This window comes from Amborella trichopoda, chromosome 1 (genome assembly GCF_054954075.1).
Source record: "Amborella trichopoda isolate Santa Cruz 75 chromosome 1, AtrichopodaSantaCruz75HAP2 v2.0, whole genome shotgun sequence".
Classification (NCBI taxonomy): Eukaryota; Viridiplantae; Streptophyta; class Magnoliopsida; order Amborellales; family Amborellaceae; genus Amborella; species Amborella trichopoda.
Window position 1 is genome coordinate 47261471 of NC_142336.1, and position 14800 is coordinate 47276270.

General features: G+C 33.2%; 1 protein-coding gene across 1 annotated transcript; it reads left to right on the plus strand.

Moving 5' to 3' along the window:
• Positions 1-6423: 6423 nt before the first annotated feature.
• Positions 6424-13893, plus strand: LOC105421273 (RING-H2 finger protein ATL58-like). The gene is made up of 3 exons (XM_011628052.3): positions 6424-6814; positions 7078-7163; positions 13548-13893. Exons 1-3 carry the CDS (start codon positions 6602-6604, stop codon positions 13831-13833), a joined length of 585 nt encoding a protein of 194 aa, XP_011626354.2. The 5' UTR covers positions 6424-6601; the 3' UTR covers positions 13834-13893.
• The last annotated feature ends 907 nt before the right edge of the window (positions 13894-14800 follow it).

Here is a 14800-nt window from a genome sequence, read left to right on the forward strand (position 1 = left end):
GCATCTTACAACATATTATCTACACCGTCCATTTTCAAGATTTTCATATATTTATAGATCTAATTGATTTTAACCATTTTTTAAATTTAAAATTTCATAAATAGATATAAAAAAAGATTTTGAGATAATCATAATAACATTTTACATCAAAATTATATATTATGATAAAATTTTAAGGTGCACCTTAGTTGGATTGTATAAGGTTGCAACTTTATGGAAGCCACACCCTTTTAAAAATACCACAATCACAAGTTGTTTTTTTAAAATTTTATATTTTTTTTACTATTTTTTAACCTCATTTTGATGTGTTTTTTTTCTTAAGGGATCGTCTACAAAAATATCATTTATCTTTTGTATATGGATGTTACAATCATTATTGTCCCTTAAATCTTAACATGGGTGGTTGTAAGTGTAAGACTCATGCCGAGTTACTCAGACTCATGCTGAGTTACTCTAACTCAAGCCGAGTTACTCAGACTCATGCTGAGTTACTTGAACTCCGTCCGAGTACTCAGGCCAATCGGTAGTTTCCAACATTGATAAATACACTTGGGACCCACCCTATGGACATATTAAGTGATTTGAGTCGGCTCACCACTTCTTGAGTCTGCTCACTAATTCGAGCGAATGAGATCAAAATGATGAATTGAAGTTTGGGAAAAAATATATAAATATATTATGTTAGTTTATGATGAAAATCCATTAGTATAGTATATTATCATTATCATTACAGCAATTTCTCAACTATTCAGGGTTGGCTACATAAATCGTAGATCGTTATTATGCTCTATTAAGAGTTATACCCTTTAGTGAGGCCATAAGTCCCTTTATTTTTTCTCATTACTTTCAACTATACCTTTCTCTTGCATTTTTTTAGCCTTCTACTTGAACTAACCTGTATCTCATAACAGCTATTGTACTAGACCTGACTACACATGGCCAGCCCATCAATGTCTACTTTCTCTCAACTTATCACCTATTGGAGCCACACTTAAGTTCTCTTGAATGCATCCATTTCGAATTATCTTTCTTCTTATCTTGTCACTCATCCATTTCAACATCTTCATCTCTACTCATCTCATAAGTATGTTGTTTTTTTGACTGCCCAACATTCTGTCTCGTAAAGCAAAGTTGGTATCATAATTATCCTATAAACCTATGCTTCAGCTTCATTTGTATGCAGCGATCACATAAAACTCAAGTTGTACATCTCGACTTTACCCACCCAACTCTAATTCTATATGTGCAAGTGTAATGACACTTGATGGCGCACTTCGTGAAAGTAAGACAAGGTGATCTAGCATGGTGTATATAATTTTAATTTTTATTTCTTATACTGATTAGTACTGATTAGAACACTTACCATTGTCCAATTCAACTCAAAATAAAAGAATAAATAAATAAATAGGTCCTCAATTGATGTATTTAATTACAACTTTATTTTTTGTGAATGACAACAAATAATATAAAGCTATGGGAAAAAAGAAATTACAAAGAATAGATGGACTGCAAAACATAAAAGTAAAATGCCGAATACCTCGACCGAACTTAAAACATCTTATACCAGATATCCTCCTCCAATGGTACATGAGATCAATGGATTTTTTCGAATATTTTAAATATGAAAAAGACTGGCTAAAACCCTTTCACAAAATTATGAGAGCACGAGACTATTTAGACCAAGCCTAAGCTTCAATGCCTTAGGCAGTCTCTTATGAGTGGGGCATGCCCACCTCTATGGTCTCTTATGGGATCGTGCCCCCTATCCCTCTTTAGAGAGTTGAGACCTTGAAGAGAGGGAGAAAAGAACTTCTCAGAAGGTGGTAGGCCACCCCTAGATGAATATGAGAGAGAGAGAGAGAGAGAGAGATTTTTGGTGCAGAGAATAAGAGGTGAGGAGGTTCTTTTTTATTGGCTTCTCAAGGGCGTCAGGGTTTCGTTAGGAATAGTCATTCTTTAAATTAAACCAGTCCTATTGATCTTAAGAGATTTGTGGGGTGAAAGACCTGAGACATTCATTCTTTAGATTGGTCTTTATGATTCAAATGATGACACATAACTTTATCATTCAGTTTCCCAAACATTTATGCCATCAAATTAAAAGATATGAAAAAGACTTAATTATATTCCTTTTAAAACTCCAATATCCTTAGGACTATATAAAGCATATTCATATTCCTTTAAGAAGTCCAATCTCTTTAGAACTCCATACGGCATATTCATTTCATTTAGAATTCTAGTTCAAAAAGGATTCCATAAAACACATAACCACACTAAATAGGAGTCCAAAAATAAAAGGACTTCCTACAAAAGTTGGGTGTGCCATCTTCGCCCCCCTAGTGGGCTACCTTGGCACCCCTAGTGGGCTTCACACATATCCCGAGTGAGGTCCTAATGGGCCCCCCATAGGCCCACACAAATAATATGAATTTTAAAAATATAAAATTAATTTTTAGTATTTGAGAAAGGGATTGTATACAATGAGACCATTTACCTTTGATACAATGTGGTCACAATTCCTTAAAACTATTTGATGTGAAATTTGATAACTTGGATGTATCACAAAGTTTGAAAAAAATTCTTTTGAAGTTTGAGCTTGGTCAATGGAATAATTGCGGCCACCCAATTCACTTCCAATGGTCAAGATCATTGTGACCACCTTGTATCAAAGGTACATGGTCTCTTTCTATATTTTCCCTTTCAGAAATAGACTTCATTTAAAAAAAAATTGAAATTTGAAAATTGAATATTTCTCAATTTATAAATTTATTTTGCAAAAAGAAAATATCTAAAGATTTATAAATATTCAAATAATCATTCTAAAAATCAATTAACATTATAATAGATAAAACTAAATAATTTTTTATAGGAATAGGATCCTTGGTTTAAAAATGAATAATTCTGAAGCATTCTATCTTCTAATGTGGACTATAATCTACTTTTGCTTTCTCAAACTAACCAATAAATAGGGGTTAATGATTGGGCCAACAAAGTCAGCCAATAGGCAAAGTGACATAATCTCAATCTATATATTACAGGTTCTCCCCTAGAGATGAACACATAGTCACCAATGTCGGATGCAACCACAGCTCTATGGTGCATAAAGGTAATCTTCCGCACATGTGCATACTGCATCCTCAATGGTGTCTTACTTTCCTGATACGACTATCATATGCACACGTGATGGTTCAGTGATGAGGCGTTGGCCCCGCCTTCAGAGGCTAACCATCACACACAATGGTCACATAGTTCATTGGCTCACTCCCCTATGTAACTCTGAGCTCATCAATGGATAACCTATAAACCCTCATCGGTTTTATTTTATGCCTTTGTATTTAGGGTTTTTCAACTCGACTTGCCTAGCACGTTAAGCTAAATCTAAGTTTCGATAAGTAGTATTTTCCTAACATGGTTCAATAAAGACCTCACTCCCACCGAGTTTATGTTCCACTATATAAAATTTGATTACAAGCTCTCATAAAGCTTTTAATGGCCACATAAACCCAACACTTTGTACTCTCACACCGGCGCATGAGACGCCCCTTGCACGTGTACGGGTCAGGCCTAGCCATTGAAGATATGAGGCTTGCATTTAACAACAGCCATCGAGATTAAGGGCGTGCATGTAAATTGTGACTATTGCTGGTGTATGTGATCACTAAACAATAAATAGACAACCTCTTAGGGCTCTATAAAAGGGATTTTTTTTCGCATACAAATTACATTTTTCTCGCACTATTCTCTGCAAAATTCCATGGAGCAAAACAAAGCACTTGTATCTCTCTCTATTTATTTTTTTATCTCTCTCTATAAATACTTCAGTGTCTGGTGTTTTATAGCGGCCTTCAAGCTTGCGTAAATAGAGCTTTGAAGCATTCAATCGTGAACCTTATCTTTTCTTGTATCCTAATGACGAGTTGTCCTTCTTATATGCACACCTATTATAATATCGAAGGAAGACAAATATCGTCTTGAAAAAGTACTCTGCGTGCCCGAAAACAACAAGGTTTTTCAAGAGTAGACTTCAAAAACACTAGAATGAGTAGAATTCAGACTTCAAAAACACTAGAATGAGTAGAATTCAGAAACATAAACACGTGACAGCGTGAATGAGATTTTCAAATATCTTTCATTTACCTACTTTTTGGTTGAGCCTTCCTCTTCCGAAGTTGAGTTCTGCACAAAACATTTTCTTTTAATTAGATTCTTTTTTCATTTACTAGATCCAGACTATTGGATTCAGCATAACGATATAAACAACAGGAGAAGTTCCTTTCATATCTCAAAGGCTCAATTCTTAAATCTATTCAATCTAATAAGACCCTAATTATTCAAATCTACCAACAACTTACCAAAATATAAATTAGGGAAAGCTTTACATATGACCCTACCCATATATAAAGCGTATGTGACCCTTGCTCTCAACCGTTAGATTTAAGTAGATAATTAAGAATGCTTGAGTCACAATATCGGCTCTTGAGCACCAGATCTTGATCTGACGACTCAAAGTATTTTATTTGTAATTTTTATTGTATGAATCATTTTGCAGCAAAACTGGGACATGCACACATTTGATAGGCGCACATGATAAAAATGATAACAAATATTTCCTTTAATGAAAAATTACCTCAATACACCTAAAACTTTTAGGGCCATTTTGGTCATTTATTTTTACAAGAAATATTTTTGATACGTGTGCCCCAATAAGAAGATGGACACCCCAAATTTCACTCAAAAATATTTTGTAGACAAAATATTATATATCAAACAATATTTAGTATGGCATTGTGATATGAGAAATCCTAGCCTTCCATTAAGATTGAATATCTGACAAGCAGGTCCACATATTACACATAGGTGGGGTCACATAGAAAGCTTTCCCAACAAATAAACCTAAATCACCCAATACATTACAAAACTTTCATGGAACAAGTTTAATTTAAAGATAAAACACTGGGTTTGAACCTGTTAAACTAACCAAATAGGAAAAAATTAAGAAAAATTCACATTTGGCCACTTAGAAACTTTCCCCGTGTAACAAGAACATGTTGATCCCATTAAAGGATGGAAAATAAACAAATGAAACCGTTTTTAAGAGTAGAAGAAAGAGACATACTTAATGGAAGCTCGAGCATAATTAGAGGGGAGTCCCACCACAATTAACTATTATAAAGTGAATGACTCATAAAAATCTGTCCACCTTTTTATGGAAAAGTCACATAATTAATAAATATAGCTAACTTTAAATGCAAAAAGAAGAGAAGGTGGGATAATAGAGTAAACAGCAGCCGTTTTGTTGCACCTTATGGTGTGTATTTTATATTCCTAGTACACTATTCCTAGGTTTGTGGACAAATGCAACATCATATTTTATATATGAAAAGTTTATATAGAGCCTAGGCTCTAAACAATCAAATTAGAGCCTACCTCAAAATTTTCATTAAAAGAGGTTGTTTTGATGCTCAAATATCTTCAAATTAATCATCTCGATATCAAGATGCATGGACTTAAGAAAAAAATGGATTTCAAATTTTAGAAATAGTGCATCTTGTAATGCATTTTGGACCATCAATTTTTAAGTTATTCAAGCTTTCATAAATCCGCTCGATGTACATTATTTTTGAAATTTTAAATTTTATAATTAAAGATAAAAATATATTTTAAGACTAATCAACAATTTCCAATATTGAAAGCACATGAACTCTAATTTGATTGTTTCGAGCGTCGGCTCTATACAAACCGCACCCTATTTATATTCAAGTCCAACTAGGAATCAGAAGCGCTAGTGAGATTTTGCACGCCCCCTTGTTAAATTATGAGATATTATCATGGCCTGCAACTCTGTGCATACAGAATGCTGACGTAATCAATCTTACACAATATACTCAAAAGCCAGAGAGAATTTTGTTTCCTCACTCATTTCTGCCTTAGAGAGAGAGAGAGAGCACTGATCCCTTCACTTGTTGTCTAGTGTATGTGTGGGGTGAGAAGTGTGGAGTTTACTATGCAAGAGAGGAGAGAGAGAGCGCTTTAATTCCCGTAATCATTGTTAGACAAACCGGCTGGGTCGAACCCGTTCGACCCCGCGGGGTCAACCAGGCGCAAGTCTAACTAAACCCGGTTTTGGGGGTGAGTTCCTAATTTTGAAAATAATTAAAAGAAATTATTAAAAAATACAAAACTAAGAAATTTACTTGTAATGTGGTTTCATTTATATATCATTTTGACAAAGATTGAAAAGTATTTTTTTATCATGAATACTAATTTTTATATTTTTTTGAGATTTATTTCTAAAATATCTCTGGGGACCAATACCCAGTTCAGACCCATGGCCGGGCACGCGGGCCCTTAATCAATGCTTCCTTATATTCCTTGTCCGCACAGGCTCACCATTTTTATCACGTGAAACGTTGCCAAACCCACCATCACTTCACTTACATCTTACCCACTCCCTTTTTCCTATTGAGAGCACTAAACCCCTTTAAAACCACCATCGCCATCTCTTCCTCCTATCTCACCCTTATCGCTTCTCTCTCTTCTCTCTTATCTCTTCTATGTTTCTCTCAACACACACATACGCATACACATACACAGTTGCGAGATGATGAATGTAGCAACGTACTCTCAGCGTCCCCCAGAGCACCCTGCAACTTTACCAGATCTTAAGCTATACCAGGCTTTAATATTTTCAGTTCCCATTCTCTTCACTATCATTCTCATGCTCTTGTTTTACATGCTTTACTTAAGGAGGAAGACCTTCAACTCCCAAATGCAACCAACCTTCTCAAATCAACCCACTGCTGTCCTTTCTTCTGTATGCTCTCTCCGTCTTTGTTTTTCCTTTTATTTTTTCTTTTTTTTTCTTTAGGATACCAAATAAGGGTTTCAGCATCAAATTTGGTTTAAGAAGGAGTTGTTCAATAATCATGGGCTATGTTGATTGAGCCTTTCTGATTGTTAGTATCATTTTTTTTTTTTTTCAAAAAAAAAACCCTTAGATGTTCGATTTTTTGGTATCTCCTTGGGCTTTTTTTTAGTTAACAATTTGTTGGTATTTGTTTTTTTGTGTATGCGCAGGCTGCAGATTTGGGGGCGAGGAAGGAATTGATGGGCTTGCTCCCAATAATTACTTTTAATAAAAGTCTCACGGTCACAGATACTGAGTGAGTATTCCTCTACTAACCCACCGAATTCATCTTAAAATTTCATTTATTTACCAAGTCACTTTATTTACTAAGTCATTAGGTATATTAAATTTGCTAATAAAAACTTCAAAAAAATAAAATAAAACAAATAGAACTATGTATGTGTCTCCAAAGAATAAGGGATTGTATACTGTGAGATCATTTATTTTTTATATTAGGAAGTCACAATCACTCTTAGCCATTGGATGTGAAATCCAATAGATGAAAGTGTGCTACAACATTCAAGAATTTTTGTTTTGGACTTTGTGCCTAAACTATGCTACATCCTCAACACCCGATTTTTAATAATAATTGTGATTTTCTTGTATAAAAAATAAATAATTATATATATTTTCTAAAAAATCTATACAATGCACCATGTTGTATTAGATTTCTAATGACACCATTTTGGAACAGTTTTCGTACAGGTCACGCTAATAGATAAAATTTTCTTATAGATATACACCACTTTGGAAGTTTAGGGATGGAAATAGATTTTTCAGGTGATCGTACAAGTTTTTGACATCCAAACTATATCTTCTGGTAGGTTTTGGAGGTGCCTTTTACTTTGATCGTTTAAGGTTTGATGCTTTGTACAACACCGAGAAAATAGTTATGATCGAGGGAATTAAATGTGTGTGAATAGTTACTCTTGGTACAAGGAAGTCATCATTATTATTTACGATTAGAAGTTAAATCACTGGCTGCTGTTGCGCCATTGAATAAGCACAAAGTCCAAAATAAAATTTTTAAATTATGTGAAACATTAAAGTTGTCAGGTTTTACATCTGATAGCTAAATGTGATTGTAATCTTTCTGTACCAAAAGTGAATCGTTTAGTAATGTATAATTCCAACGAATCCCTCGAGTACACCAACTAGCTTTCCTCTACCATAAATACCCAATGTCTTAGATTGAGTTTGGATCAGTCAGGCACCATATATTTTGTCATAGATTTTTGTTTTTAATTTTGGGAAAATAACTCCTTGTCCCTTATTTTTTACTTTTATATCTCATAAGACCCAAGGATTAAAAATGTTATTTGTAAACACAAAGCCTTCATCTTTTCTATCTTACAACCCCCTGAACCCGTTTGACCATGAATTTTTTACCTAAAGAAATACTAAAATAATACCCTCTCCAAAAAAAAAAAATTCCCATTAACATTCTCTCTTAAATCACCACCTCTCTCTCAACTCCATCTCTCTCTAAAACCCAAAATTGTAGAGAAGTTCTCCTATCTACATCGTCTCTCTCCTCTCTCTCTAATAAATTATCTCCTCTCTCTACATCAATTCTACATATCAAAGTATGATACTGACCGTACCGATTTGGCATAACATTTTTTTGAAGAGGGGAATATTTAGAGAGATGAGAGAGACGATGTAGAGAGGGGAATTTTTATGTAACTTCGGGTTTTAGAAAGAGATGGAGTTGAGAGAGAGAAAACGTTAACTGAAAACAAAAAAAAAATTGGAGAGGGTGTCATTTTAGTGTTTTTTTGGGTAAAAAATTCATAGTCAAAGGGATCTAGAGGGTTATAAGATAGAAAAGATAGAAACATTTTACTTACAAGTAATATTTTCAATCATTGGGTCTCATGAGATATAGAAATCAAAAATAGGGGATAAAGAGATATTTTCACTTTAAGTTTTATAGAAAATATATCACCATTGCATATTTTATCGAGGCGCATCCAAATAGAAGACTAAAAAAATATTTTTATAAGGAAAATGACCAAACTACTACCGCCTTTTCAAAGGGCAGTTTGGTTATTTTTTGGATTTCAAAATAAAATTTTAATATTTTGTTTGAATGCGTCGTACTGAATTAGGTAAAACCTAAAATTTTATGTTGATCCATATAGAAAATAAAAACAAAAGGGAAACTTTTCCCTACAGCATAGAAGATCTCTACTTCCCCTCCTACCATCCAGCCATCTAATTTTAATCAAGAGAGCCACTCACCGTTTGATCTTAGATCCGATATTCTAAAGTATTTTATTTTTAATTTTTTTATACAAATTGTATGAATATGAAATTTGGTACGTGCCATCTTCTCATTGGGGCACACCTATAAAAAATATTAAAAGTAATTTTTCAATAAAATACAATTACCAAAATACCCCTTGAAAGTTTTAGGGGTATTTTGGTCATTTTTTATTGGAAATGTTTTTTTATATTTTTCGCTAGTGTGAGTTTAATAAAGGATTGGACATCCAAAATTTAGTGTCAAAATAGTTTATAGAAAAAACTTAAAAATAAAATAGTGTAGAGAAGTGACATTGTGATTAGGGCAATCTTAGCCCTCCATTCAAAATGGATGGTTGGATAAGGAGAAGTATATAAGTTTTATGTTGTAGGGAAAGCATAGAAAGGTTGCCCAAAATAAAAACCATCACGCAATACAGGATATCGGTTTGCCAAAGTTTTGATGTCAACCATTTGGCGTTTGCCCTCTTGGGGCCATTTCTTTAATATCACTTTTATAATCTTTTCATTTTGAATAGTCTAAATCAATGGTTTAAAAAGCGGATCGGTGACCCGGATCGGGCACCTCAAAAACTGATCCGAATCGACGATCCAAATCGGGAATCAGCTGAATCGGTCGGATTAAAGCTTCAAAAAAATCCGAAAAAATTATTAAAATTCATTATAAATGTTGTTTTTTAGGAATCCAATAAAAAAATGAGGATACTACATTATTAACTTTCATTTTTTTCATCAATTTGTGAATATTGATATGCTCTTTCATTGTATAAACTTAAGTATTAAATTTGCATCACATGAAAGAAATATCATAGAATTATCATGGATAGAATATATAATTATACATGGATTATAATAAAGAGTAGACTAAATCAATGAAAAAATAACCATTAAAATCTTGTTTTGGTAAAAAACCCTAATCTGCTAAAAAAACCCAAATTATTATAGCCTAACTAACTATAATCCAAAATTATTACAACCTAACTAATTATAATATCATATACTGAAATTATAATTATTAGCTTACATTTTATAATTATTTTATTAGATAAATAATAACAAATTAAAAATATTTTATAATATTATCTAATTTAAAATTTATTATTGACAACTGTAAGAAAAATAGTACATTACATGATTTATAATGTAAAAATTAACAAATAAAATAAAAGATTTGGTTATCAATGTAAAAATTAATAAAATACGTACAAATTTTGGAAATAACAATTTAATTTATTATATGCCCAAAGGGAACAAAAGCCTAAAGGGAAACAAAAATTAGCTCAAGAAATCAAAGGGATAAACTATTATATAGCCCAAGGGGGATTCTAACTTGAGAAGTCAAAACAAATAACATTAGTGATAACCATCATGCCTCCTTAGCATATGTGTTTAAAATTGCGTATTAATAGCATATATTTACATTATGTTTTCATTTAATGATGTTTGAGAATTATCTCATATCGAATAATGAGTATTCAAATATGCTATATAAATAACTATGTAATTGGAAGTTAAACACAAGTGTGAAAACACTAGGACATCTGTGCACATGTATGCGTGCATGTGCATGTCGCATGTGTGGCAGATGTGGGAGTGGTGTGTCGCACGTGTGACACATGCACACGTGTGAATGTGTTTTTGAAGCCTGAACCGGTTAGAACCGGTGCACATGTGCACGAGTGCATGTGCGTGTCGCGCGTATGGCACGTGTGGGAATGTGTATGGTACGTGTGGGAGTGGTGTGTGATGCGTACACACTTGTGAAGGTGCTTTTGAGGCTAGAACCGGGAGGGAACCAGATAGAACCGGGTGGGAACTGACGGTTCTGCTCTAGAACCGGGTGGTTCCCGGTTTTGTGCTGGACTCGGCACGGATTATGCCGATTCTTGAGTCGAACCGGACGACTAGCCGATTTTTAAATCATTGGTCTAAATTAATAAATTTTAAAAGTGCACTTCAAGAAGTGTTCTTTGAGCCCAATGTATATAGGAAATCGTCGAACCGTACGACTCGCTGATTTTTAAATCATTGGTCTAAATTAATAAATTTTAAAAGTGCACTACAAGAAGTGTTCATTGAGCCCAATGTATATAGGAAATCCATTTGATAGGAGGATTAGATCTAGGCCTTTGAGGGTTTTTCTATCTCGAATTTTGTAAATCGCCTTCAATCATTAGATGAATAATTTTAAAAAGAAAAAATAAATTTTGAGTTCTTAAAGGCCTAGATCTTAATAGTTGGTCTAGATTCATTGTTAAGGAGACACTCATTTTGACTTCTTCTAGGATGTAAATTAAATTTTTTTTTTCATTTTTTGATTGATTGTTAGGACGAAGAACAAAATTTCGGGTTATATAAGCGCATAAACATAGTTTTTTAAAAAGGGCGGTTCATTATATTATAATGAAATGGTGATATGAGAACACTTATCATATATGCACGTATATAGGAAAAGTATAACACCAAGAGGCACCTTCCCAAAGGAATGAATTACTATGGAAAAAGTATGGCTATAATTGCAATACATTTTTAAATTTTGATTGTTTCCATACAAATTGGATTGAATTGAAAATTTTGGACATTCACACTTCTCAATTAGGCACACCAAGAAATAAATTAAAATTATAAAAAATAAAGTAACTTAAATTCAGTTAATTTATTTTTTTTGAATCTCTATTTGATATGTTTTAGGTGCTCCTAAGTAACCTTCAAAATTTTATTTCAATCCAAATATGTATAGAAAAATAAAAACAAAATTACCACATACAATTGTGGTTGTGCATACTCTTCCCTTCTAACCCAAATTGTTCGAGGGTGCATATACATTATTTTATATGAGAAAAATTTATCAAAATATCCACGAGAGATGTATTATTTAATATTTTACATATTTGCATTTATTCCAACTCATGATCATGTGCACCTTAGTGAAAATTTTGAAATTAAATTAAACTATATAAAGTATAAAATAGTTCATCTCTCATAGGTAAAAAGATAAAATTTCCATTATTTTATTCTAAAGTGCACCATCGATTTTGGAAATACTTTCTCTAGAAATGTTGGCAATAGATAGCTTTTATACTAATTTAATCTATCCATATCTTTTCCTTTTTATCAAACTAGGGGGGCATTGAGAGTCATCTTGAACAATTCTAATTATAAAATTTAGAAATCTCCACTCACAAAATTTTGATAATAGGTTCCCTTATTTTAATTAAAACTACCCATGCCTTTTCCTTTTGTCAAATCAGTGGAGGGAATTGACAAACTTATCTGTTTTGTACTTGCATTTTTGGTGATCAAAAGGGCAATTGGAACGGTTTGTTTTGAGGAAAGATTTCAAGAATCAATTGCGATAATTGGTTTGTCAATTTGATGAAAAGATATAGAGAGGAACTTTTTAATTTGTGAAAGGTTTTCGATAAGTCCACCCTGTCCACTTTGGTTTTCAAGGTTTTAGGACCCAAAACACATCACCCTGAATTCATTACTAAGATCCATGAATTTGTAGCTCCAAAAGTAGTGTAGATACTGTGATTTTTGAAAATTTATATGAACAAGCCGTAAAAAATGGTATAGATCATTCTCAAGGCTCAAAATTCATTAATGATTATGGTGGATGTGATAGAGATGCAAAGTTTTCCACCCTAAATTCATCTCCAATATGGATTTTGGGAGGTGGACCAACTAGAATTGGGGCATGCAAGGATTTATCAAAAAGAAAGAATACAAAGAGATCATAATCACTCCTAGCCATTAGATCCTAGCCATTAGATGTCAAATTGAATGGCTTCGGATAAGTAACGAAGTTCAAGAATCGATGTCCAATTGAATGGCGCGAGATGACCTTGTCTCATCCAACAATAAAGTCTTCATTTCATTTCTATGTAGAGATGAGATGGCCATGTCATGGCATAGATTTTTTGGACTTACATATTCACAAATTTTTGCTCGCTTATTGCTAGAAAAGGGCCCTTGACAGGGGGCTTTGCCAATTGGAGGTTGAATTAGAATTGGAAATTTCCACTTTCGAAATCTAAGTAGAAAATAAATCAAAGGAAGAAAAAACAAAGACAGGAAAATGAAAAAACTATAAAAGACTATGAATTGGCCGGAGTTCAATTTCGGGAGGGACTTGAATCGCTCGACTCCTAATTCTTACTAAATTGGGGTTCCTAGTCGGATCACCGATTTTATAAACGCTCCCAATTCCGATCAAATCGCCATAGTCAGATTACTGATTTTCCAAACCCTTTCACGCTTCAAATACTCTCGAGTAACTACCTGTTTTTGTGATAGCATATGTGTCCTTCAAGCACACCACAATCTTTTTTCTTAATCATGTTTACTGTTTCTTTAAAAAAAATTGAAGATGCTGTGTGTGCCTTGGAGAGTACCAAAACAATGAGCAGCTACACCAGATCCCCTTATGCAGGCATACATTTCACAAGGATTGCATCCACCATTGGCTTGTTGACAACTCCACATGTCCACTGTGTCGAGGACCACTTCTTCCATCTAACAAGGCTCAACAGACTGTCGAAGTTTCATGTGTGCTTAATCCTAATGGAGGCAATGTTTCCATAAATCCCACAAATGGAACACAAAATCTCTCAGAAAATCGGATTGTTATACGAATTGTGGAACATGACATGTGAAGTTTTGATATTAAAAACAATCTTGGAGAAAAAACCAAATTTATTTCTATTGTGCATCAAGTTTACCATTGTCAAGCATGAATCTTATTTGGTTTGTTTAATTTTTTCATATTGATATGGCCCTTGATAGAGTGGAATAGTAAAATACGATTCATATAGCCCATCCCAAATAGCTTGAACAAAGCTCGGATGCCAAATTCTCAATAGAAATTTATGAACTAATCACTATCGGTTTGCAACACCAAGGACCTAGTCATTCTTTTGCATGCAAAACTAGCATGATGACAATATCATGAAAATAATAGCACGGTAAACAATCTAACAGATAAGAAAAAAGTTTATATGAGGATGCAACCTTATAATATAGAACTATGGATGCACCTCAAAAATCCATCGAAAAAGGTAATATTAAAAACCTTTTGATTGATCATCTCGACATCGAGATGTATGACCACGAAAAATAAAAAGATTTTAAGTTTCAGAAATAGTGCATTTAACAACATATTATCTACACCGTCCATTTTCAAAATTTTCATATGTCTATTAGATCTACTTGATTTTAACCATTTATGAAATTTAAAAATTTATTATTAGAGATAAAAATAGATTTTGAGATAATCCTAAGAACATTTTACATCAAAATTATATACCATGATAAAATTTGAAGGTGCACCTTACCTCTACAGCTACGGATGCATCAGTGTATGCCAACTGCACTGCACCCGACAGATAATAATAATGAAAATAATAATTGACGTTAGTAAGCGATTTCCTATGAAAACCCCATCCACTTGTGTTAGAGTAGTAACTTTGATCAAAATAGTATGCATTTCTATCAATTTTAACCATCATTTTCCTACTCATATCAGTGTGCCAATTAACCATCATTTTTCTACGCATAAATGAGTTTTATTTTGTTGTGCCACAAATTTACATAATTTCAATGACACACACTCTCTCTCTCTCT

What these genes read in the sequence shown, in the direction of transcription:
- LOC105421273 (XM_011628052.3), top strand. Translation starts at nt 6,602, where the DNA reads ATGATGAATGTAGCAACGTACTCTCAGCGTCCCCCAGAGCACCCTGCA. An exon ending in CCACTGCTGTCCTTTCTTCT is followed by an intron (nt 6,815 to 7,077) that starts GTATGCTCTCTC and finishes GTGTATGCGCAG; the next exon opens with GCTGCAGATTTGGGGGCGAG. An exon ending in CTCACGGTCACAGATACTGA is followed by an intron (nt 7,164 to 13,547) that starts GTGAGTATTCCT and finishes AAAAAATTGAAG; the next exon opens with ATGCTGTGTGTGCCTTGGAG.